The 26604-nt window shown below is 38.9% G+C and overlaps 1 protein-coding gene across 4 annotated transcripts in view; it reads left to right on the top strand.

Moving 5' to 3' along the window:
- The first annotated feature begins 666 nt into the window (after positions 1-666).
- nrg2a (neuregulin 2a) overlaps positions 667-26604 on the top strand; it is a 70802-nt gene continuing 44864 nt past the window's right edge. For all 4 annotated transcript variants that reach the window (XM_067375947.1, XM_067375949.1, XM_067375946.1 and 1 more), the window contains exons 1-3: positions 667-882; positions 8707-8872; positions 11860-11978. In XM_067375947.1, coding sequence (XP_067232048.1) covers positions 798-882; positions 8707-8872; positions 11860-11978 — 370 coding nt within the window. In that variant the 5' untranslated portion in view covers positions 667-797. The remainder of the gene's footprint in view (positions 883-8706; positions 8873-11859; positions 11979-26604) is intronic.

The raw sequence follows: 26604 nt of genomic DNA, 5'->3' as shown, positions 1-26604 counted from the left end.
TCACTGTTGGGATTCCTGACGACACTCTAGCGGAGAGAGACACTATCAGGAACATGTTGTGACTCGTTTACAGTAGAGGATGGGAAACTGGGAGCAAAGAGGAAAGAGAGAGAGAGAGAAAGCAGGAGGTAGAGAGGGACATTGTGGTGTATAAATGGAAAGAGAGAGAGAGAGAACAGTAGGATTGTTTTGTGTCATGTCACGCATACATTATTGGAATAAGAATCCAACATCTAAAATGTTGGAATTATGGGATTTTGACCTTTATTGTTGCTGTGTCACTGAATGCATTTGGCTAGGTTATCTCTATACGGGTGCTAGAGCAGTGTGTGGGGAGAGATCATCTAGGGGTCAGCTTTACAGATCAGCTGAGGTGTGGATTCTGCAGTCTGCTGAAACTCGGGGAGAGAGGTGGAAAGGGATAGGGCCAAGAGTTAAAGGTGAGCTGAAAAGGCCTGATCCTGTGGTGTCTCCAAGCACTAGCTCCAGGGCCTGGAAGATACTGAAAGATCCATCCAGGCATGGAACAGTTAATTGCTTGACAGCAATGGGAAATGCCTCCCTTTGCTCCCTCCCTTTCTTCCCCTCCCCTTCTCTCTCTCCCTCTCTCTCTCTCCTCTACTGTCTTCCACTCTCTATTTTCCTGTATGATGTGAGAGAGTGAGTGTATATAGGAGACCAAACGCTCTGACAAGTTCAGAGTTTCAAGTGCGCCAGTCACACTCCCCATAGGACTATTTGTATTTTCTTTCCATTGTGGATTTACATTTTTCCTCTCTTGTTTTGGTACTGACACAATGTCAGAAGGTAAGAAGAAGGAAGGTCTTGGGAAAAAAAGGGGAGGAAAGAAAGGACGAAAGGAGAGCAAAGATCCTTCAGAAGGTAAATAAAAAACATACGTAAGGTGTGTGCATATTGCAGGAGCGGGTTCTGGGCTGTAAGACATGTGAAAGAATCTATTCCCTTGTCTTGCCTCATATGTTTGTCACACAGGTGGACATCTTAAAGCACTCAACGTGTAGCAGCATATCTAACCTTTGTGGCATAAGTGCGCAATTGTTGTATTAATGTTTGTTTTGCGTGCAAGCCAGATCCCTATTCAGTTTGGCGTGGTTGATAAACTCCTACTCCAGTTTTCCTGTTTCACATGTGGTGGCGGCTTTTCCCAGCACTCTCACCTACACCACTTACCTGATTTCGGCATATTCTCGCCTAATGAGTTGCATTGTTACCGAGATTCAGCCAAACTGTGGGCTGCCTCTCATGGACTTTCATTCCTCAAGTACTTGCAAAGGGCTTGTTCTTATTTCTGCACTGGTTCTGACTTTCTACACTTCTGCAAGAGGCTGCCACACATTTTCTCCACTGGATTGCACTTCAGGGTCGTTGCTGTGAAACCTTTCAAACGTCATGGCTTAGATTTTCTTGAATGGGGGCTGAAGAGTCTGTGCTGCTGCAAGTCATAGCTTGTCACTGCAGTCTGACCCTGAGGTCGAGGAGGGAGACACAGCAGGAGAGAGGCAAATCCCTTATTGCCTAGTCACATACCCCGCTATGGTGGTTTATGATGGGATGATTCACACTTCTAATGGAAGACTCCCATCTTTCTCCTGTTTCCAGAAGCGTCGCGCCCATTCAGAGGGGCATATGTCTTAAAGTTTTGAGTCAGGTGTATTAAGTTGCATGATTAATGTAAAAAAAAAAAGTGTTTAAAATGCTGCGACAGAAGTCACATGTCTAAATATATCAAGTTCATTAGAATTTGCTCTAAACCTCAAATTCTGCCATAATTTGCATATTTGCCCACAGTTGAAACACATACTATTTAGCAGTGCAGTAAAACAGGAGCTATTAGATTTTGCCAAAGCTGCTGTTCCCCATCTGACCAATGTGCATTAACACTGGCAGTCAGTTTGATTTAAATTTTGTTTAGATTGTATATTAGGTTGGGGACTTGGAACCCCTTATATGCTAATCAAAAGCTAGATCACCACTAGAATAGTGCATCATATACTTACAAGGACAACTACTAAGTGTTTAAATAGTGATTCTCTCACATTGAGGTGAGGAACTGCTACAGTTCAAATGGCAGGTCTCTTCAGAATTATTTTGAGTGCTTGGTAGATTCACCTGGATATTAAACTCTTCAATTACATTAGCGGGAGAGGACAAGGAGGCATAGTATTGTGCTGTCTTTCTCTCTCCCACACCTTCCCCCCACCTTTTAATTCATTTACAGACATGTAAACGTCTTTCAGTGTCTGATCCCTTCAGGATGGTGTTCCGTCCCCTGCGTGCCCCGAGGCTTGATTTGAGGGGGACTCTGAAAGGGAAAGTATTGTGTTCCCCAGCCTTTATGTGGTCCTACTTTCTGACGTTTGACACGCTTGACCTCCCAATACTAACACAGGTGTAATTTAACATAGTGTGCTTGTGCTTGTGTAAGACATGTCATTGAATAGATGGTGTTTTTTTCTCCTGTCTGTGGTCGCAGATATACGTCAAAGTGTCTGTCATGTGGTACAGAAGAACAGTGTCTTAAAGCGATACTAATCACCTGTGCTGTGTCTACGGAAACAAAGCACAGCTGTGAATAAAAAAAGAGTGCCCAGGAGTTTTATACAGTGCCTCTTGAGAGAGAAGACATTTGTGTTAACCCTGTGTGTAGTTGTGTTATTCTAGTTTGGTTTACACTACACCTTCTTGCTAAATTTATCCAGGTCCTGATTTAGCTCAGTTTTGAATTTAAAATGACATGAAAGAAATGCGGGATTCATGACTGACTCAACAAAGTGCTTACGGAATCAGAGAATACACAGTAGATAATTCTGAGAAATGGCGTGCTTTACGCTGTGATCTATTAAAAAAAAAAAAAAAAAAAAATCAAACTATATACACATTTTTTAAGTGATTGATTGTGTTAACATGCGGTTATATTTGGCATACGCTGTACGAAACTGATTGCCAAGACCACACATGCATATGGCTTTCTGTCATTGTGTCTTACCGAATCATTTCTCTCTGAGTGATAAACCACATTTTAGTTTATACACAAGAATATCTGGAAATTGTTCAATGTTCCTGGTTATGTTGATACAGATATTCTGTTGAATTTTGTGATCATGCACTTTACATATTGGTTGGGTTTTATTTAGTCTGTTGAATAACTGTGGCTAGATAGGAACTGCTGAGACCTGAATATGTTCCACATTTGCCTCTCAAATGTTTATGGTCTGTTTAGATTTTCAAGTTGTACTTATCTTGTTCATATTAATAAGTGTTTTCATAAGAAAGAGGAAATTATTAAGGGGATTTTATGTGGTGAATCATATATTTACACATCATACCTATTTTGGATATCATAGCAGTGTATCCAATCTGATCGGCAACATGAGGGCGGCACATTGGCCAAGGAGGCTTCATGACGGTTGAATCTCGCAGCTCGTCAAGCTGTGAGAGATAGCGCAGCATTTCCTCAGGCTATGGATATTTACTGTTTCTCTAAAACAGGCTTTGCCTTCAGTAACAATGCATACGTGTGAATTGCGTGTGTGGGAGAGAGCTGAAACACGCTACTTGTTCAAAAGGTAAATCCCCATGTGAATAAGTATACTGGACTTGTTAGGAGGGTATATCCTCATGACGGGATGTTTTGCATTGTTAATTTGTGTACCAGTTTTAGCATGTAGAAGTGTTTCCATTTCTAAAATGGATGAGGAAGTGTTTCAGGATCATGTTTAGCACAAAAGGAATAAAGCAAGTAAGTAAGTAAGTAAATAAAATTCAGACCGATTTTTGTTACATCTTATGTTTGGCAAATGAGTGTGTGGTATTTCAGTGCAAAAACAACTTTTTTCACTAACCACATGAAATCCAATTTTACCAGCTCTTTTATATACTATTACCACCCCCAGAAAGCATACAATAAATCAAATTTTATTACATTGTTTATATTTTCGGTTGATTTTTGCAGTGATGGAGCATTATAACCAGACATGTATACAGCCACAATAACGCTGTCTGCATTTCAAAGCACATATTTAAAGGGTTAGTTCACCCAAAAATGAAAATTCTGTCATTAACCCTCATGTCGTCCCAAACCCGTAAGACCTTCGTTCATCTTCGAAACACAAATTAAGATGGGTTTGATGAAGTCTGAAGGTTTTCCGAACCACATATAGGACATATAGTCCAGAAAGGTATTAAAGACATTGTTAAAATAGTCCATGTGACTACACTGTAAAAAAATATTTTCATGATTTGTTATCACAACATTTTTTCCTTTTATCAAATCAACTTAAATAATTAATGTGGTTCAGATAACATAATATTTTGAGTTTCTGTTGATTAAACCAATCGGCTTCAACAATTCTTTTTTACAGTGTACAGTGGCTCAACCTAAATGTAAAAATCAAGGAGAATATTTTTTGTGCGCAAAAACAAAACAAAAATAACTACTTTATGTAACAATTTGAACTGTTGTCATTCACATTTGATGTACTGAAAGGAGTGCAGGCTTCAAAAGTTGCAGTAACGTTGCTACTGTAGAGTTTCTGTGTGGTTCAGAAACTCTCTGATTTTATCAAAAATATCTTAATTCGAGTTTGGGACGACATGAGGGTGAGCAATTATTGACAGAAATTTAATTTTTGGGTGAACTAACCCTTTAAGTATGTTGATCACAGTGGTGGAGGGATGCTGTACAGTACTGGTAAAGTATACCAGATTGTAGTAGTGTGCTGCATCCTCTACCTCAGAAAATACCGCATGCCTTGCAGTATATTTTCACCAGTAAATTTTTGGATAAAATATTTACATTATTCCCTTACTCAATCAGGTACACAAACAACAAACAGTTTCCTTATAGTCAATTCCCCCCAGAATATTTACAGTAGGCTAGCATTTTAATTTTGCATTGCCATATCAAAAGAAAAATAAGCAGTCAAATTCCATTGCACAAGCATTTTTGCATTTAAAAGCACATTTGCATTTTAAATATTTTTTGATGTACCAGGTTTTATGTGGCTACTTGCCATACCAAGCAAATGCTTGCTTAATTGCAGCTGAGGTTGCAACTCTACTTCAAATGTTGTTTCAAAATGTTAAGTAAACCTGTTATTTAATAAACTCACTTTGACTAAAACATAGAAAGAGACAATACGGTACACTTGATTATATTATTTCAAACTTGCGGATAGGCCTAATTGGTATGAATACAATGAAATGGAATTATGTTATTTCACAAAAATGAAATCAATTGCAATAAAGAGAAGTCTTATTAAACATGCTGCTGCAGGACACTAAAACAATGCTTAAAACTGGCAAAACTCCAGTGAATTATTTTCTATTATCCCTGAGGAACACAACAGCTATAGACACAAACAGAGATCTTCAATTGCCACACTCCCGCATGTAAAACATACACCTCCAGCACGATTCTGCACCTTACACTGACAGCTATTGCGTGAGGAATTTTCTTGGAATATGGAAACTATGTATCCAAACAAGATATGTGTCATAACACGAAAGTGAAAATAAACGTTCGATTCCATGGAAACAGCGGGAAGGTGAAAGAACTGCGATTTGTGCCATGGCTAGATAGCAAAGATTGTATGGTTTATACATTTTTTTCATAATCCTTCCCATTCTCCTGACTGCAGAATGATTTCGGCAGCTTAAACTGGGCTTTGGCACTGTCCCTCAGGTTATGCATTTCCAAGCCATTTCTAAATTACAGGCAGGGCCACCAAGACAGTGTCATGTCTCTCGTAAAAGTGTGACAGTTATGTTAAAGCTCTGATGAAATACGTTACCTGAGGGGTGGTATGGAGAAATAATCTACATGCTTAGGAAGCGCAAACAAACGTTCCAACCACAGTAGCAGAGGCTGCATTGCTGTTAAATAAGCAATAATGCTGGTTATTATTCAGTCTGTGTAGTGCTTTATTCTTCCTTAAATTGAGACATGATAATGCTTGATACATCATGCACATTTGGCATTAGTTATGACTTGACCGTTTTCAGCACCAAGTTTAATAAACCACATGCTTTTGTTTGATCTTCTTTTAAGAGTCTGAATAGTCTAGAATGACTCTGTCATGGAGTATGACTATACAAAGCTCTGAGTATTACTCTGGAGTTGGGAAAACATGGAACGTACAAATCAGACGCCCCACCCTTCTTATCTGAACACGGGCAAGTATCACCCTGCATGTACAAAAGCAACTCGGAACAAGATGCCTCATGTTAGTGATTCTCCATAGAACCCTCACATACATGTCATATGCTTAAACGTGACATTCTTGACCCCCGATTTGACCCCAATGCACCCTTCTGAGCCAGTATGCATCGGTCACTCACGCTTTCTACAGTAAAGTCTCAGTGACGACGTTGGGCAGCATGTAATGCAAAACACAGACTTATTCGAAGTGAATTCATCATAGGCTGTGTTGCACAACACAGTCACTCCAAAGGCACGCTGAGTAATGATGCAGGTGCCCTGGGTTTGGGGTGAGAAAAAGCTACAATTTAACAATACAAAAAAAAGAAAAAAGGTCAGGCCGTTGCTTACTCATCCAGCTTCGAGATGAATGATAAGATCTGTTTGCTTCACATAAAGGCTCATATAACAAAGTTTTCACTTGACTTTGTATTGGGTATCATAAAATCAAATTCCTACGAAGTTTTTTTTTTCTGAGTCAGTGTTGATGTTTGTTTCTTTATTAAACATCTTTTCTGTTTAATTAAAGGAAAACTATGCTTATTGAATTCAAGGGGGTTTCATTCAGCACAAATATACAGGGAGATTACAGTGACTTTAAATATTTGTATAAAGAATTGCATTGCTGGTGCACTGTACCGTATCAGTCTAATGGCCTCTGAGGGGTAACGGCAGCAGTGAGTATTAAACGGTGTGGAGCAGAACTACATCGGTCACTTGGTGGTTTTTCTGAGAGAATGCTCATCACTAGAAACTGTCATGGGAAACCTGAGATGTTATTCAACTGACAGTACAATCCAAACATTGTGCCAGATACTGTCATGTTACTCTGAGGTACGCAACATCAGAACAGACCGCACCATTCAGCCATGAAAGCAGACGTTCGGATAAAACAGCTGCCTTTACTGGGACGGGGAATTGGGACAGTAGTTCCAAAATTAGGATGACTGCTGATTATTTTAGCCACCTCTGTCAAGACTCTAATTGATGTTAATGCTTGTGTATTCTCATCTGTTTATTTTTTGATGCTTGGCATCTTTTGCAATAATAGCTGAAGAGTTTTAATTAGTTATTGATTGTGTGCGTTGTCAATTAATGAAGAGGCAGCCATTGTAAATGTGTACTTGCCTATATGGATTCACTTTGGGGAGGCCCAGAGAGATACATAGACTCCTGCCCCAGCCTTGGGGCAGCATGTGCCCTTCTCTCATTCAGGACAGTAGGGTACAGCCAAACAGTAGCGCCCAGTTCTGCCCTTGGGTTGTGGAACTCTTTGAAGCCGCATGATTGCTGTCTGAGACTACATTAATCCCATAATGCATTTCCTGAGTGACTATGCATGGCAGCGTCTGGGCATGTGGCGGCCCACATGTAGCAACTTCATCTCCTCTCAGTGCTGTTGTCCTCCATTTTGTTGGTGTTTTGACTGTTTGAGATTGAGTGTCTCTTTATGAAGGAGCTGTCATCAGTGGCTTGTTACATAATTTCAAAAGACATGTATAAAGACAAGCTAAGTCTCCCAGCTTAATTCCATTTTCTTCTCAAACATTAGTGTTCAACGTGCTTTTTTTTTTTTTTTTACACAGCTTTTATTGAAGATCACTGACTTCAAGGGGTTTATTGGGATTACGTCTGTGATTTGATGTATTTCGTTGCTTATCGTAAGTTCAGCTAATTAATCAATTCTATTCCCTGCTGAAGCTGGTCAGGCTGGTTTTTGCTGGTCTCCCATAGCTGGTTTTAGAGGGGTTTTGTTTAGCTAGGAGGCTGGGAGAGCAGCTTAAACCAGCTGAACACCAGCTAACCCAGGCTGGGAGACCAGCTAAAACCAGCTACTTCCAGCTTAAACCAGCTATAAAACCAGCCAACCAGCTTAGGCTGGTTTTAGCTGGATTTTTCAGCAGGGTATGTAGTCACCAAATCATAATTGGGTTTCCTTCTTATGAGAAAGGAAAGAACTCAATTGTGAGACAAATACTGTTGATTAGCTATACTAAAAACAAACTAGCTAACTTTAGCTACTTAAGGGGTCACTATTTTTTGGCACAAAACAATGCATGATGAAACAAATAAACAGCCGTAAACTAGAATACACACTATTTTATGTAACTGAGTTGAAAACATAGAAATGGAAGTTGAGTTAGCAGTGTCGCTAACATAGTTAGCTACTCACCAAAACGTGAATCACATTGTTGATGTTTTTAGGGTGTTCACAAATTTATGAAAGTGAAGAGCAGCTCAAAATGCAGGGTTGTGAGTGTTGTAAATGTGCTGCATTGATCCCTGAGAGCAGATAGAGCTCAGCGCTGGACTGCCTCACGCTGCCAGTGTCTCTGGTGACATCATCTGGCCAGCTAAGAGACTTTTCTGGATTTTTCTCTCTCTGCGTCCCTCCCTTTCTTTTCTGCTCCATCACTGCATCAACCCTATTGGTGTTATAAATGAAAAAGTACTGTAACCCAATATTCTTTCTTTCTATTGTTCAGCTGCTGCTCCTACACTGAAGCGTATGAGGAATTCTATGTTGGTGGACGAAGGAAGCAGGCTGATTGTGAAGTGTGAGGCCTCCGGCAACCCCACCCCGGAGTATAAGTGGTACAAAGATGGCGCTGAACTGAGGAAGAGCAAAGAGATCAGAATCAGGAACAGCAAGTGAGTCAGCATGTCCACTAGCCCACACCAGCAGAAGCCAACTTCAAGTTTTAGAAGTATCAGAAGTTCTCAGAGTAGATTGTGACCTTCTCATGAGACAAGAGCTTTATAGAGACTGTCTGTGCTCTTGTAATTAAAGTGAAGTGTTTAAGCATGCATGTCTATTATATTGTTAATTACATGATAAAAGGAAGAGGTCACCACAAATGAAAACAACATCATTAGTTTAGATTAGTTTTAAAATGACCTTAGTTGGTTTGAGTTGGTCTTGCCTTATCTTGTGGGCAAGCTATTCTCCCAACCTTGAGGGTCCAAAACCTCTCTAAAACCTCTCTAAATTACTCAAGATCATATCATTCCAAAATTATATAATGGCACAAATAAAAAAATGAATCATAATATATGATTATAATTTCTTTAACACAAGTAGTAAAAATCTTTGAAGTAACACATCCATTAAAGCTTGAATAAAGAGTGCATTTGAGAACTCAAGATTTTTAGTGAATATTTCTGTCTGTCCCTCATACAGTGCTTTCATATTACTTTTAAAGACATGGAATATATCACACAATTCATATGGTGTATACATTTATGATCCTTTATGGATTTTCTTGTCTTTTTATTTATTTATTTATTTGCTTGTTTGTTTATTTATTTACTTTTTTTTTGAGCTTGACAAGCATGATCACTATGAGCTATCATGGGCTACATTCAGACTGTCAGTCCAAATCCGATTTTTGTGCATATCCGATTGAAATCCAATCAGATTTAGCAAGTGTGAATGGCCAAAAATCCCATGAAATGTAATTTTTACAAATCCGTTTTTTGAAATTGCATTTCTGGAAATCCGTTTGACTGCTCTAATCAGACTCCACATGGTTTATGTGAATTTCTCACGCCACATAAAACGTAAACGTCAGACGTTGTTATAGGAAACATGCTCAAAATCGCTGTAGAAACAAGGTTGTGTTGTTGCAAAGTACCGGATGAGCAGAGCGACAATATAACAGAGACAAGTTTTGAAACCGGCGGATACTACAGTACAGAATAAATCTGTTCACACCAGCCTCCTACGTTTCTTCCGCTGCCTCAGCAGACAAAGTAGTCCAGCACGTGGCGCCTACATATTGTCATGTTGTAAATAAGACAACATCTGTATTGCAAACCCCATGCGTGCTACGGTTGTTGTTGGCGTATACCTACCAATGCAACGTCATTGCCATAGAAACCAATGCAGATATTCCGGAAAACAAAAGAGCAGCATGGACACTCAAATCTGATCTGGGGTGCATTAATGATGTAACTCTCTGCTTCACTACCATAATACGATGCATAGTTGAACAAATCAACTAGGTAGTCACGACAACCGTATTGTCACGCAGGTGGTGGAGTAATAACTTCTTTAAATTAATCCGTTTGAGATTGAATTAATGCTAGACTTTTTTTGCTATAAATTACGGACATGGAATCTGAGGACTAATTCTCATTTTTCTCAGTTATTTTGCGTTATTTCCAGATTCATTCACTAGAGCACGTATGCACATATGCGCACTCTTCAAAAACAGTGCTTAAAATCTCTTGACAAACTAAAATATGTAAATGACATTTGTATATATTCGAAATCAAATATATATATTGTACTTAATGTCAGCTTGCTTATTTTGCTCAAGAGAACGATTTATTAAGTCCACATGTCATAAAAACAAGAAACTATGCGTCCCAACCACACAAGTTTGCGATGCTCTTTGCGAATGTTAGTCTGAACGTTGGTTTCGGAAAACACCAAATCTTTGAACTATGTTAGTAACAATGGAACTTGTGATGTTAGTTGGCTAACAATGCTTTTGAGAAACACACCCCTGAATAGTTCTGATACACATTGTGGACAGTCAATAATTTTAGATCAGATTCCAATCGGATATACAAATAATCGGATTTGGATTGACAGTGTGAACGTAGCCATATAGAACAGGGGTGCCCAATCCTGTTCCTGGAGATTTACCTACCTGCAGAGTTCAGATGTAACCCTGATCAAACACACCTGTCGGTAATTATCAATTGCTCCTGAAGATCCTCCTTAATTAGCTGCTTCACTTGTGTTTGATCTGGGGCACGTTCAAGTTTAAACCGGTGCGCAACGTTTTGCTACGGTTTCTGGGTTGAACAACATGTTTCCTGGAAACGGTTTGCAACGGTATGCAACAGGGTTTTCTCTTGTTTGGTGGGTGTGTCAAAAATGTCAGCCCAATCAGCAACAACATGTAAATAAACCATGCGGTATTAAAGAGACAGCTCGCACAATGGGTATGAATGTAACATAAAAGTACTATACATATTTAGATATTTTGCTATTGTATTTTGGAGTGACACTTTCATAAACGTTTCTATTCTCTGCTGATTATATAATGGTTAATATTACAATATCATAGCACAACAATAGTGATCATCAATAATGATAAGCCTAATACTCACAATAAAAATAATAAGGTCATATAGAACATAACACAGTCTCGGAAGTAAGAAGTGGATTATCCTTCATCGGAAATGTTTGTCTTTTCATCCTGAAATGCGAGGCAAATGTTGGATTACAATAATTAGGAACCACAGTTTCCCTTCACTCGATTGGGATGTTCTCTTTTATTCAGGACGGCAAGGGCAGTGACAGTAACATCGAGCATATTTTGCAGTATTAAACACATATTTAGACCGATCTCATCGGGCTCCGAAAATTCTTCAAAAATAACAGGAAGTTAGTAACTTTGCAGGGAGGTAACAGGATTGGGCACCCGTGATATAGAATATATTTATGATAGGTCTGTAAATTCAGTACAGAAAGTGAGTAAATAATGATTTTTTTCTTCAGAATTTTGGAGAGCTCAATGCACTGTAGGCTATGTGATTTTGGCTTGAAAATGATCCTTCTCCTGCTTCCATATTTACAGTGGAATCCTTCTTTACCTATATTTCTGTCTGTCTTCTTCTTGAAGGAAAAACTCCAAAGTTCAGATCGGCAGTGCAAAGCTGGAGGATTCTGGGAATTACACATGTGTGGCAGAGAATAGTCTGGGGAAGGAAAACGGCACCAGTACAGTGCACGTACAAAGCAGTAAGTACAAACTTTTTGTTTAAAGTTGTAGATTAGCATGGTGTACAACAAGATGTAAGACAAGAGTGTGTCTTTGCTAATGGGCTGCCGTCGTTTATGGTGAATACCAAATATGTATTGCTGATAATGTGTTGTGATGAAAGACGTGTACGTGAAGATCACAACATGGGCAGAATTCTCAAAAACAAGCGTGTGTGTGTGTGTGTGTTTACATCAGGCTTTTGCGCATATCTGTAAGTGCATAGTTGGCTGCTTCCAAGCTGAGATTACTCCAGGTATCTCACTCCTGATATAAAATCTAGTTTAAGCTGGTAGTTGGGTTTTGTAGCATGGAAGCTAGTTTTTAGCTGAAATGGTTATTAGCAGGTTTAGCACCAACCTTGTTCTCAAAACCAGCTTGACCACCTTAACTTGGTATGAACAACTGTCTGATTTGTTGCTGATCCACATTGGTCTTCACATTGCTATCTTGGTGGGCAAGATCATGTTCCAAAAACTCAGTTAAGCTGAATTTTGCAAAAACATCACATCTCTAAACTTTGTTGTGCATTTTGAAGTTTGAGTGTGGAAGTTTACAGCAGAAGGAGGGCTGGGAAAAGTGCGTGCATACGTGTGTTTGTGTATGTTTCACTCTGATTGTTTGTCGGCATGTCAGGCGCCCCAGAACAAGTCTCACAGTGTCACGGCAGCCAACTTGCGCGCACGCACAGATTCGAGAAAGTTGGAGGCAAGACCAAGCCCATGAGAGGTGGTGTGGCCCCAGGCTTGGGGAGGGGCCTGCCCCCAATACAATCCTCAGAAAGTGAAGAAAAAAAAGAAAGTGCATCATAGATCAACAACCTGAATGAGGCCACCACCAATGAAGTGCACAAGTGCCCATGGGAAAAACATAAATCTAGCAGCTTAGGAAATACCTTCAACTGATTGTATGATACACTGTTTTCCCAGCCTCCTACATTCTGACAATGCAGAAAAGGGCAATTCTAGGATTTCTGTCTCAGGGGAGCTCGGGCCCCGCCTGAGCAGGAGCTGATGTGGAATATTTCTTGCCTTAAGAGCAAGAGGTCGCAAGTTCAATTTATACTCAACTGAGAATAATTAATAATAATGATTATAATATAATTAATAATTATAAAGTAATTTTAAAATAAACATTAAAATTACTTTATTTGTCAGTAGATTTATATCTATGAAACCCTTTTTTGCCTCAGAGTAAACTATAAAAAAGATAATTCTAATATTAAATAAGTTAAAGAAGATGTGTCACAATTACGAGAAATAAAGTTACAAGTAAAGTTGCATTTATGAGAAACAAAGTCACAACTGTAAAACAAAAATTGTCCATCCAAAGTTGTGAATTTAACTTATGTGTAACATTGGAATATTGCATAAAACATTTGCAAATAAAGCAGCATTTCCATCCAGTGAGTCGAAGAGAACAAAACTGTCAGTTCCTGATAAACTTGCGCTAAATATCATAACAACCAAAACGGCATTTCAGATGCTGTGCAAAAAGATCGGTCCACTGGTTAATTCAGTTATGCCGTCCCGTCGCATAACTTTTTTGATGCGCATCGAGGATGTATTTTTATCATAGTTTATGTGCATGCTTTCTTATTGGCTAAAAAAATGATCTGACTCAAATGAGCGAATACATTTTTTTTATGTGCATTCTGAATTTTCTGAAATATCCCAAAATGCAAATAAAAATAGTTGGGTGAAAACAAAGCTATTGTGAGATATAAAGTTGCAGTTGTGAGATTGACCAGTACATTTGTTAAAGGGTTAGTTCACCCAAAAATGAAAATTCTGTCATTTATTACTCACCCTCATGCCGTTCCACACCCGTAAGACCTTCGTTAATCTTCGGAACACGAATTAAGATATTTTAGTTGAAATCCGATGGCTCCGTGAGGCCTCCATAGGGAGCAATGACACTTCCTCTCCATAAAGGTACTAAAAACATATTTAAATCAGTTCATGTGAGTACAGTGGTTCAATATTAATATTATAAAGTGAAAAGAATATTTTTGGTGCACCAAAAAAAACAAAATAACGACTTATGTAGTGATGGCTCATTTCAAAACGCTGCTTCAGGAAGCTTCAGAGCGTTATGAATCAGCGTGTCGAAACTTGATTCGGATCATGTGTCAAACAGTCAAACTGCTTAAATCACGTGACTTTGGCGCTCCGAACAGCAGATTCGACACGCTGATTCATTTATGCTCCGATGCTTCCTGAAGCAGTGTTTTGAAATCGGCCATCACTATAGAAGTCGTTATTTTGTTTTTAAACAAAAATATTCTTGTCGCTTTATAATATCAATATTGAACCACTGTACTCACATGAACTGATTTAAATATGTTTTTAGTACCTTTATGGATCTTGAGAGAGGAAGTGTCATTGCTCCCTATGGAGGCCTCACGGAGTCATTGTATTTCAACTAAAATATCTTAATTTGTGTTCCGAAGATTAACGAAGGTCTTAAGGGTGTGGAACGGCATGAGGGTGAGTAATAAATGACAGATTTTCCATATTTGAGTGAACTAACCCTTTAAGCTGCATGCCGCCAGTGGCTGGCGGTGATGTTGATAGTGGACGTTTCTACTACTGGTTGCCTAGTAATGTTTGGAGGGAAAAAAATAAAAATAAATGGAATCAGTACACTGTAAACCCAAATAAGTTGGGCTAACTCAAAAAAATTGAGGTAATCAGTTACATCTGTTTTTTTTTTTTTTTAGTTATGATGTTCCCTATTTTAAGTAAGCAGAACTGTCAAGTTTTGAGTTTATAGTGCTCATGCATGGTAATTGCTCCAAACTTGAGGTACTGAGTTAGCTAACTCATACATTTTGATAGAAATTAACATAAAATATTTAGTTAATTAACTTTTTATTTTGAGTTCTTGCAAATCAAATGAGTTACTGTAAGCCCTAATAAGTTGTCAGAACTCAAAAAAAGTTGAATGAGAATTTTTTAACTTTAAATATTTGAGTACACTCATTTATACATTGAACTTAATATGATCAGGTTATCTCAATGTAATTTTGCTAGCTATAACAAATGAATTCAGAAAATTAGTTAACATGTTAACAATAGCATGGGATAGCACTTGCTGAATGAGTACAGCAACTTAAAACATGTAACTTACTTGCTCTCAAACCAAGCCACATGCCCCACTTGTCACCATGATGGCAACTCTCCAAAAACCCACATTAATAGAAAGTCAATTAGCGTAACAAAACATTAATCACTACTAAATCTCCCTTACCATTAATCTTGCACAAAAAAACATTATATAACACTTAATTTTATCATTTACTCTCCCTTTCGAGTGCTATGGCCAAAGCATGCTGTGAAATAAAAGTTCCCAGCCCAGTTTCAGTTAAACTTAAGTTAATCTATATTAAAAGAAATTATTTCATACAACTCAAAACAATGAAACAGTTCAGTTTACATGAAAAATGTCAGTGCTGTGAACTCAAAAGAAAAAGAAAGTTCTAAATACTCATAGCAGTTAATTTAACTGAACTAATTTGTTTAATTTAAGTTTGTCCTACTCAAACCAATTCTGTATTTTGAGCATTACAGTTTACAGTGATAAAATGCTTAATATTAAAGATGAATGAGAAAAAGCGTGCTCTTTACATCATCACTATTCATTTGCATCGAAAGCACAAGCGTCAGTTTTTCTGGAATCTATAGTCAATAATTTTTTGTATTTGATATTTTGGTATTTGTATATGATTTCAATTGAAATGCAGAATATTTGGGAAAGAAACCCCAAATCAGGCAGATTATGGGAAGTGCTTGTACTGTTTGTATGATACTCAGTTGAGGAGGATACAGACCTTTCATTTATTCCAGTCACTGACGAGATTGATTTCTTCCTGAGGTCATCAGTAGAACGGCTACTGTTGAGAAAAGCTATGCTGTTTGGGGGCCTGCGGCAGCTGTACGCACCGGCGCTATCTGTGAATCTGCCTATGAAGAAGACCGAGAGATGGAGAGGTTGATAGGGAAAAGAAGCATTGGGTCGGGGAGGTGGTGTAAGGGAAGGAAAGAGAAAGGAAACAGAGAGCAAAGGAACACAAAGATATATATATATATATAAAGAGAGAGAGAGAGAGAGAGAGAGAGAGAGAGCAGAAAACAGAAAGAGCCAGATGCTTTGCAGCTTTTTTCAAACCAATTTTATAATGCAGTTGTAGATCGTTGGCTCTGTCCAGGCATTCAGCCAATCGTATGCTGCCTCTCACTCTATCAGCCAATCAGATTGCAGGACTCCCAGGCGAATTTTTGTCACTGCTGCACTGGCGGTATGACACAGGAAATTAATCTCTCTTTTCATAAAGGCTGTTTTTCATCACACACCTCCCTTTTAAACAACTCTAGTAAACACACACATGCATATTTTGGCTCTTCCAGCAGGACGTTTAACAAGATAAGTGAGCTGAGTAATTGGACTCATTAATTATAGCTGATCTGGGCTGAAGTTTAATGCCGTTCAGGGGAGGTGAACTGAGGGTGTCCAGAGACCCTGTGACCTTGGGACTATAATTAATGAAGACAAACAACAGACGATTTTAGAGCCCACCCCCTTCCCCGGGGGGTAGCTTGGCTGTATGGTTGCCTCCGAAACACTGCTGCTTCTGTCTGCATAGCAGACCCATTATAGCTCTCAGTTCGACACCACAGCACCGTCACCCTTCACTGCCTGCTGCTCCTGTGTGTTTGTCTATACGTCCGTGCTGAAGGTGACTCTGGTTTATCAAAGCATTGTGGTGTCACAGGTCACCGGACGGGTGAAGCGGGACATGAAAAGGTCAGAAGGTTACACGCTCTTCTCCTGTGGACGAACACTTAGTGGGCAAACAATCAGCCCATGCAGACAGCAGTATTAGTGTTACAAATGTACTGCTGCACGAAACATGCTCAAGCCACCCACTGCCATTCCATATTAAACAATAGCATGTAGCTTAATGTTCATAAGCTGAACCTCTTCATTTCTTTTGCAGAATCGCAAACAATTTGACCTTAAAGCTGCAGTATGTAACTTTTTTGGGGGTTAAAAATAAATTTTTAGCAATTACCTAACCAGCCAGTGTTCAAAACTATCTCCTTACCTTGCCCGATTCAAAACAGTAAGGTTGTAATAATGTTTTATAATAATGCGGGAAATAGACCCTTTTCACAGACTGTGATGACACGTGTTAAAGGTCATCAATATGGCAAATCCTGCAAAGTTTTTTATGTTTGAGTATTGTATGCGCCAGGGAGCGTGTTTTGGCCGTCTTTCATTACGTCACGTCTGTTTACATAAAGAAGGAGTCCCAGCTAGGCTATATGGCATGTGGAGGATGCTGTAGGAGGCGGATCATTTATAGCCTTTTCTCACAGCAGCTGCAATAATTAAACTTATTTTGATGGCGGATTGTAATCCAGAAAGGTCCAAATGACAATCATCAGTGACAACTTGAGATTCACCCATAGTGAAAAGCAAAAGACTTCTGCAGAGTGGCTACAGAAAATGAAATCAACAGGTAACGCAAATACACACTAATACACATAGTCACGCAATGCTGATGTTGTTAACATTTAACAATTTGAGAACAAAGTATAACAATAATAATAATTTGCACAGTTTGACGTGATCCGAGCTGAGCGATCGTTAGATTTAATCACCATTGGCAGCGCGATTGTGATGCTTTTTTTCTCAGTTGGTCAGAACAGAAGTGGCAGACACTTGTTTAGATGATATTTTCCAGTGAAAATTCTTATTTTGGTCATACTTCCAAGACGTAGAATCTTTGATTCCAAAGTACAGTATCCACACCGATTTGGTGACTGACAGCAAACATTAGATTCATCCGTGGTGAGGAGCCATGCCGATGCACAACCCACGTAACGATGATAATTTCGCAAATAATTGCAATTGCAGTTTTCAAACAGAGATGGCGACAAAGAGGCAAAACTTAGACTACAGCTTTAAAATGGTTTTCACAACCCATTTTATTTGCATAATCTAATGTATTTAAGGAATGAAATAGGACTTCTAATGAAAAAATGTAGGGTGGGATTTGCATGTAAATATATATATTATTGTTATATAATCAGTTACTTAATATGACTTAATATGAAATTGTGTTGGTATTGCTTGTAAAATGTGTAACATTGCAACAAATGTTAAAATAAGAATAATAATATATTTCATTAATACTAATACTAATAAGTTATACTAATTAACTTAATTTGGAATTATGGTGGTACTGCTTATAAAATGTGTAACATTGCAAGTGTTACAATAATAATAATATTGTTATATATTATTTTTGTATAACTAATAATACTGATACTAATAATTTATAGCCTACTAATGAGCTTATTTTGGAATTTTAGGGGTACCACTTCTAAAATTGTGTAGTCACATGGACTTTTAACAATGTGTTTAGAACCTTTCTGGTTCTTGAAAGGTGTAATGATGTTACTGCCTATGTGTGGATCAGATACCCTCGGATTTCATCAAAAATATCTCAATTTGTGTTCCGAAGATGAACGAAGGTCTTACAGGTTTGGCGTGACATGAGGGTGAGTAATTAATGACAGAAATTTCATTTTTGGGTGAACTAACACTTTTAAAGAAAGTAAATAACGTAGAGTTTGACTTTGTTCACTTTCCTGTGTAGGGGAAGTTTTAAGATTAGTTTCGTCATCATATTGCATTTATATTAGATTTAAAAAAGCTGCTCTTATTAAATCTCCGAAACCCTAAACATCTGCTAAGTAAGTGCTTTAGGAGTTCAAAATCACATATTTTGAAATTGGATTCTCTGTTATTCCAGACCTCCAGAGCCAGAGACGAGTCGAGGTGATTCCTCCCTTAGATCTCATCTGTGCTGACTGCTGGACCCATTTAGGGAGGGTTTGGTGCTGTCTTCATGCTTCAGCGCGCACACGATGCCTCTTTCTCAGGCAGTGCGTGTCACCACTATAGAAAACTTCACAACTGGGACTTAATTTGCATAATACCTCCGGCAGTTGCACACATGGATCTTATTTTCAATTTTGACCTCTTAGTTCTAATTCGAACCAAAAGAAAATAGAGTAATATTCAATTGCACACAATCAGATCATATTCAGTCTTGTCAGAATCAAAGATATCATTTTCCGTAGAAAAATGGGATGATGTGAAATCCAGGCTGTAGTAGTATAGATATGAGGATATTCCTGCACCAAATGGCTCAAGCTTTCCTGTCCATCACGTAAAAATCACGTCCCTAGGGGGCGCTGCTTACAGCCGCAGAGTGAACGAGTGGGACAGAGGGAAAGCGTGAGGTGAGAGGAATGTGTTTGATGGAAAACGCAGCTGGGCGGCCGATTGTTCCAAACTCATCAGTCATGCTGGGGCCCACCAGCAGCAATCTCTCTCTCCCTCTCTCTCAGCCGCTTTCCCGCTCTCTCACACCAGTGTGAAGCTCCTCACAAAACTTCACACACACAACACCTGCCTCTGTGATGAAAGCCAATCCATTTCTGCTTAACTTGACTTATATAAACCATTACTTGTCTTTAATCTAGCATTTTAACTCCAGGCATTGGCTAAGCGCCAGCGTCAAACTGGGTATAAGCACATTGCCCTGTCTTTTTCAGGTCTGCCATTTCTTACTTGTCCGCTGTAAAGCAGTGTTCTATATAACCACCCGACCTCTCTTTCTCATTCTGTTGCAAAAAAAAAACCAGGCCCTTCGTTTTCTCTTCAAGCCCAAATGACAAGATTAACTGGACTTAAAGGATGCTAGAAATCTTTTTGGGATGTTGGCAGTGGCTTTGCTTGGATGTCAAGTACCTGTAAGGGAACTGAAGACATTGATCGTTGTGGGTGTGCGGTACGGGCCGTGTCGACCATCAGTCAGGGAGAGTCATGGCAAGCGCACTGTATTTACAGTCCAACGCGAACAACTGGTGACAGCAGCCCTAATTCAGCACAAATAGGGTGGCTTTACATAACACATCAACAAACAAAAGACTGCCAAGAGCCCAAATAGCTCTGCTGAGTTTTCTTTATGAGGACTGAGAGCGAATCTCACGAAACCTGTCTTGAAATATATGTCCCGCTCATGTTTCATCTGAAATTTGAGAGGGAAAAAATGAAATTTTGACTGATTTTACAATTCTGCCCATTAAAAGTAAGCTATTTTTTTGGCTGATTATGACTGATTAATGACTTGTATTAAAAGTGTGTACCATTTTGAATATAAAAACAAGCACACACACACACAAAAAATGTCAAATTAATTGAAACTGAATTTAGGCATCACAGCATTATCTCAAGATGAATACTTATCTATATTACATTCATTATATTGTAGAGCTGAACAATTAATTTATAAAATTACCAGTATGGTCATAATATACTGTGCATTTCTGATTTTGTTTGTTTTTTATTGCACTGTGATATTATTTTTATGATAATTAAGTTGACACCTGGCTCTTTAGTATTTCTACATTATTACATTTTTGGTAAAGCTTTATTTTGCAATGTCCTTGTTGCCTGTTTCATGGATAACAGTAAATTATCAGAAATTGAAAGCAACTAATCCTAAACCCAAATCCTAACTCTAACTCTATAGTTAGTATATGATAGTTATTATTACTCAGTACTCAGTAATTACACTGACACCTTACAACATTTTTTTAACTATCACATTAACACATTACAAGAATATGAGGTCAATGTGTTTTATGTCTTAAAGGCACAATATGTAACTTTTGCACTGCTAGAGGTCGCCTATTCAAAACAAAGGCGTAGCAATTATGATGCCGAGATTGAGTGCGGAATCATGGGAGATGTCTTCTTCACCTCACAGCCAGGAAAAAAAAAGAATCCGATGGGACTCGGGCAGAAATCATATTCATGGATGAGATTATTAACATTACTGTAGTGTGAAGCAGAGCATGGCGAGTGGTGTGAGAACTGAACGAGACCGCTGGAGCGATTGCTAATGAGAGATGAGTGCGACACGCAGCTCAGAACATTTATTATGCCACAGTCGCCGCTTTCGCTTCTTCCGGTTAAGCGTATGTGGGGTAAAGCAGTGCTGTTTTTATCTTATTAGATACATTTGACTGTGTTGAAAATGATGATATAACATTACTCGGCGCATTCGCTCGGCGGCTGCTATGAGACATTTGTTGCACACTGCAGTAAGCTAGATCGATATTAGAATATCAAATATAATCAAGAAAACGAGATTCAGACAATGTTGAGCTATATAACAATAATTTGTTTTCTGTCTATAAATGTATCCAAACAGTTGCTCACCTGTCTAATAAAACATATATATTAAAGCGTCTTTGGTGTTTCCATGGTTTTTACAAAATAAAACCAGAAATCGAGCATAATGCGGGTATGATGGTTAAAATTGCTTATTTCTAATGCCGTTCTAGTAGTTTTTGGATATTTTAATCAAAAATCTTACATATTGTGACTTTAAATTATGAAGAGAATGCAAAATGTTTTTTAAATTCCTAAATTAGGCTTCATTTTAATGTGATAAGCAATCGAATATAATATAATTCAATTGAAATATAATTATTTTCCCCCTTTGATTTTTGGGTGAAATGTTTTTTTGTGAAATTCACCTGCATGGATGTTACCAAATATTCAAGATGGTAAATTCCAAGAATTGCCTTTAAAAAACCCACATTAATCAACCACAAATTTGATTATTGGAAGATTGTGTCACCCTTAGTGTTCATGGTGCTTATGGCCCTGTGTATGCGTGAACTGTAGGTGAGTTTTGCATGCGCCAGGGAGCGTGTTTTGGATTATGAAGCGTTGCCCATTAGGAGCCGTGTGTGACCTTTGACTCGGGGGTCAGATTCTTTAGGCCTGTGTGCTGTGTTTGAGGCATTCTACCTATCCACATAAGGAAAACATATATTTCCCATTCCTACTTGCTGCTTTTAAAGGTGCTGCCCTTTGTAGTCGTCTGCCACAGCTCTCCCTCCCACTCCCCCCATGCCACATGTTGCTGGTGGTCTTGCCCACAGTATTCATTACTTCATTAAGTGTGTTTGGGTGGGGAGAGCCCCTCTGTTTTCCCCATCAGACCGGATGCTGGTATATATGTGGGTGTGTGAATGTGAGCTCCAGTTGGGTGGATTTGCTGCAGCTGGCTGTGACCATCAGAGCTGGTGCAAGAGGGGCAGTGGGCTGGTGCTGCTGTTTCTGGGTGGGGTCATCCCGGATCTGAAGCCCTACATCTAGCGGTCGCTTTCTGTCTGCCAGCTCGCCCCAAGAACCGCAATGCCACAATTTCACGCCCGGTAGTGTGTAGGGGTGGCCTTGTGCGAGTCCTGACAACTGGCCCCAAGGTATGTGTGTGTGCAGGGTGGTTTGAGAAGTGTGTAATGGAGATTTCGTACCGGACACGTTAGCCCTATGATCGCTTGCAGAGGAAGCACGAGCGGGAAGGGATCGAGCAGGATTTGGATGAGCCTCCGATGGACCCAGATGTGTCTGTCTATCCGCTGCCCGTCCTTCTGGTCTCTCTTTGTCAGGGGCAGAGCGTTGGGCTTGTATCAAGGACTGGAGGTGAGCGTTTTCCTGTGCCACAGCCTCCCCCGCGCCGTCCTTCAAGGCCCTGCTGCAGGGGAGCATGCGGAGGAAGAGCCCTGCTCCTCGTGCCCGTTCTGCTGCTCCTGCTACTGGGGCTCGGAGCCTGTTTGCTACTGCTCCGCCGAGCTTTGATTCAGGGAGCTGGTCGTAGCAAGGACCCCGACTGGCTGGATCTTCTCAGGGGAGAGGATGAGGAGGAGGGGCTCCGCACAGATGATGCTCCACGGATGCGTGGCAGTCCAGTCTCATCCTTTCGATGGTTCCCCGAGTCTCTGCCCACCCTCACTCCGGGCACAGCCTCCTCGGAGCCTACCTCCAGCCCAACGAGTACCCTTGCCCTTGCCCTCACGCCGCCCAACAGCTCCCCACCCCCTTTGGGTAAGTGCCCCGACTCTTGCTTGTTTACACATGCGTCCTGTTGTGCAATCGCGAGAAATAGCGCTCTGATTTCTCAGAGTTGTCTCTGAAGTGATTGTGGAGGACAAGACCAGACACATCAGCTATGCTGCAGGAAGCAGGCAATAGGAGAAAAATAAAGACCTGTTAATGAAAAGGAAAAAATACAGGACATAGTTCACTCTAGGCTTCTGTTATTCTGTTATTCTGGTTTGGTGGACTAAAGGTAAAGAGTTCTGAAGTTGGGGTTCGTGACTCTTAAACAGTGGTTTTTGTGCATTATGATTTGTGTCATTTTAGTTTTGGCCTCCTGCCAAAACAGCGACTGGGAAGACTTTGTCACATGTCTCATGTTTTTATTAAGCTCCCTTTGAACTTCTAAGTATGTATATGCAAATACTGTATGTAAATGTCTTACCTGCTTGTTCTCATGCATGATTTGTCTTTAGGGGTAAATATTGGGTTCTTATTCTAAGGACTGGAGTTTGTTTTCCACTGACTGGTCCAATGTCTCTTTTTACCAAGATTTGAGTAAACATCCAAATACCGGATTGCTATAGCAATCACACTTTAGGGAAAGCTCTGTTTCCTAACAGGCTCGCCTTTTGTTGCTGGTGCGTCGTTGTTAATGCAGACATGAAGAGTCTCAAGTCCATGCTGAAGGTCTTAAAGAGATAATAGATTACACAGGGCTCTTAAAGCACTGAAGAATGCACCCACACCACAGCTGTATTCTACATTCACTGCACACATGTATTTGTTTTACTACACATGAAACACTCTGAAAGAGTATTAAGTAAAATAACACATAGGATTATGTGTTACCTATAGGGATTATACAGCATGTTAGCTTGTGTGGACCGTAATATGAACTAGCTGTGCCTTACGTAATGAATCCTTAGGTTAAATTGTCAAGTAAACTTATTTTATTTTAATATTAAAATTCCTGAACAGGAAGTATATATGAATAAATACAAAACATAAATGCGAAATGGTTCACTACATAAATCATACATTTAAGTAGTGAACATTATTTTACATACACATACAAATATACATATGGGTCATTGACAAATAAGGTTTTTAAAAGTGTAAAACAACATAATGGAGATATAATTAATTTTGAAGTTTTATTAAGTGTTAACAATGAGATTATGTGGTTTTCGTAATCAATTAACACTGCTTTTGTCATTTTTTACAAGATGGACAAAATTTGTCTCCAAAAAAGTCATTCGGTTTAACCAAAATTTCAGTTTTACCGAATGACACTTTTGGTTATACCGAATGACGATATTTTCAAACAATGCTAACAGGCTGATATCAAGCAAAAGGACAATCAAACATTTTATATTTAGCACAAGTTTTTGAAAACATTACAAACATTTTCCATGTTTTATAGCGGTTTTACCGAATTACCTGATGTTTCGGGATGCGTATGAGCAAGTGAAAACATGAATTTTTCAAATAGTTAAGAGAGAGTTGGTTTCTTTGCTTCATGACCATGTGGTCCTTTGCAGATGTCTGAATAATGTCACATCCTGTCACATGATATTGACCGCATGACTTGATCCAAAATAGTCCTTTTATATTGGTTACTCCAAATGACATAAATGAAATTAATTTTTCCAAACATTCTTTCTCTTAACAAAGCAACAACTTTTACACATGTATGTAGATATATAGTAGTTTTCTTTTTTTCTTATTTTATTTTATTGCTCTTTGTTTGCACTTGCCCATGAGCACACAATCATGCATACTTGTCTACAGATAAAACAACATAATTTCCACGGTTCAGCGCCAGTCTGCGACACAATCAAAACACCACTGACATCTGAACTCTTGTGCCCTGCAGTGCACCAAAGCTGTTGCTACAAAACTGATAGTGTGATAGCAGATTTTTCTTTACTTGCTGTGGGCCATATGATTTTGTTTAGAGGCTTTTAATAAATGCAGTGGTGCACATATAAATGTGAAATTGAGAAGACCTCTCTGAAAGGCTTTGGCAACCCCTTTAAACAAAAGGGATGCACATAATGGTTTTGCTTAATGGAAAGCACTCAAAAGCTGTAAGATTGCATGCTGTATAAATTGACTTCTTTGCAGTGATGGGATTCTGCTCCCAGCTGTAACAAGAGACATCTACTGGCATAGGGGGTTGACCGTGGCTTCACTATCATAATCTCTCAAGCATCATTTGTCAGCTGCTGGAGCTTTTTGAACTTTTCCTTTGGCTCTCAAACTACCAAAGGGTGTACCAGAAATGTGGATGTAATTTGAACTAGTGGATATTATTTGTTTAGTCCTGAAATAACCCTCATGTTCTGTTAAGTTGATTTGGTTATTTTATGTTTAAGGTCCCAGAGACCCTATGATTTATGTGTAAAATAATAAAAGTAATTTTGGAATTAACCTCTTATTTTACCTTTAAAGGTCTGGTTTCACAGAGAGGGCTCAGATTAAATCAGGATTAGGCAATTTAAGGACATTTAAGTAGCTTTTATAAACATGCCTTAGAAAAAAAAGAAAAAAAAAAAAACATTTCTGGTGTGCATCTTGAGACAAAACAATAGCACTGACATATTTTAAGATGCTTTCAGTTTATACAGCTCAAACATGCCTGCTAGTCTGGGACTAGTTTTAAGCCTTGTCTGTGACCAGGGGTTAAAGGGTTAGTTCACCCAAAAATGAAAACTCTGTCATTAATTACTCACCCTCATGTCCTTCTAAACCCATAAGACATTCGTTCATCATTAGAACACAAATTATTTTTTAACACATCATTTTTGATGAAATCTGAGAACTACCACTTTCAAGGCCCAGAAAGGTAGTAAATATATCGTTAAAATAGTCCATGTGACTTCAATGGTTCAACCTTAATGTTATGAAGCAACAGGAATACTTTTTGTGCACAAAAAAATAAATAAACGACTTTATTCAACAATTTCTTCTCTTCCGTGTCAGCCTCTGATGCTGTTCACATTGTAAACACAGTGCAGCGCTTCCGGGTTCTACGTCAGAACGCTGGCTCATTATTAACCTGCTCCTGCGTCAGCATCACTGTGTCTTTGTGCTCAAATGAACAGATTGTCATCAAAAATATCTTAATTTGTGTTCCGAAGATGAACGAAGGTCTTACAGGTTCAGAACAACTTGAGGGTGAGTAATTCATTTTTGGGTGAACTAACCTTTTAATCTTTTAATATGACTCTCTGACATAATCAAAACTCATTTGACAGATAATGGATAAATCACTAAAATGTGATTTATCCATTTAAAGTAGAGAATCTGATGATTTATATCTTGGACCTCCAAGACACCAAAAATAATATTGTATTGTAACATTTGTCGTTGAATTTATGTTTAGAAACATAAATCACTAGATTTGGAAAGTCATCAACTTGATATTTCATTGTTAAGTAGATTTTTTAAGCTATTAAGATATTGAGTCTCTGAGAATCTCTGAGTCTGCAAACAGAACATGAGGGTTAAGCCTGCAAATGAATACAAGGGGCACCTGCCGGACATCCCTACACTTATGGAATTACTCGTTTGGACTTGGTGAATGTGTCTCCAGAAGAAAAAATAAAACACTGTCAGCAAAGGGACCTC

Source organism: Chanodichthys erythropterus, chromosome 22, assembly GCF_024489055.1.
Source record: "Chanodichthys erythropterus isolate Z2021 chromosome 22, ASM2448905v1, whole genome shotgun sequence".
In the NCBI taxonomy this organism is placed as follows: Eukaryota; Metazoa; Chordata; class Actinopteri; order Cypriniformes; family Xenocyprididae; genus Chanodichthys; species Chanodichthys erythropterus.
The sequence above is the reverse complement of the archived record's forward strand: the minus strand, read 5'-3'. Positions and strand labels throughout refer to the sequence as shown.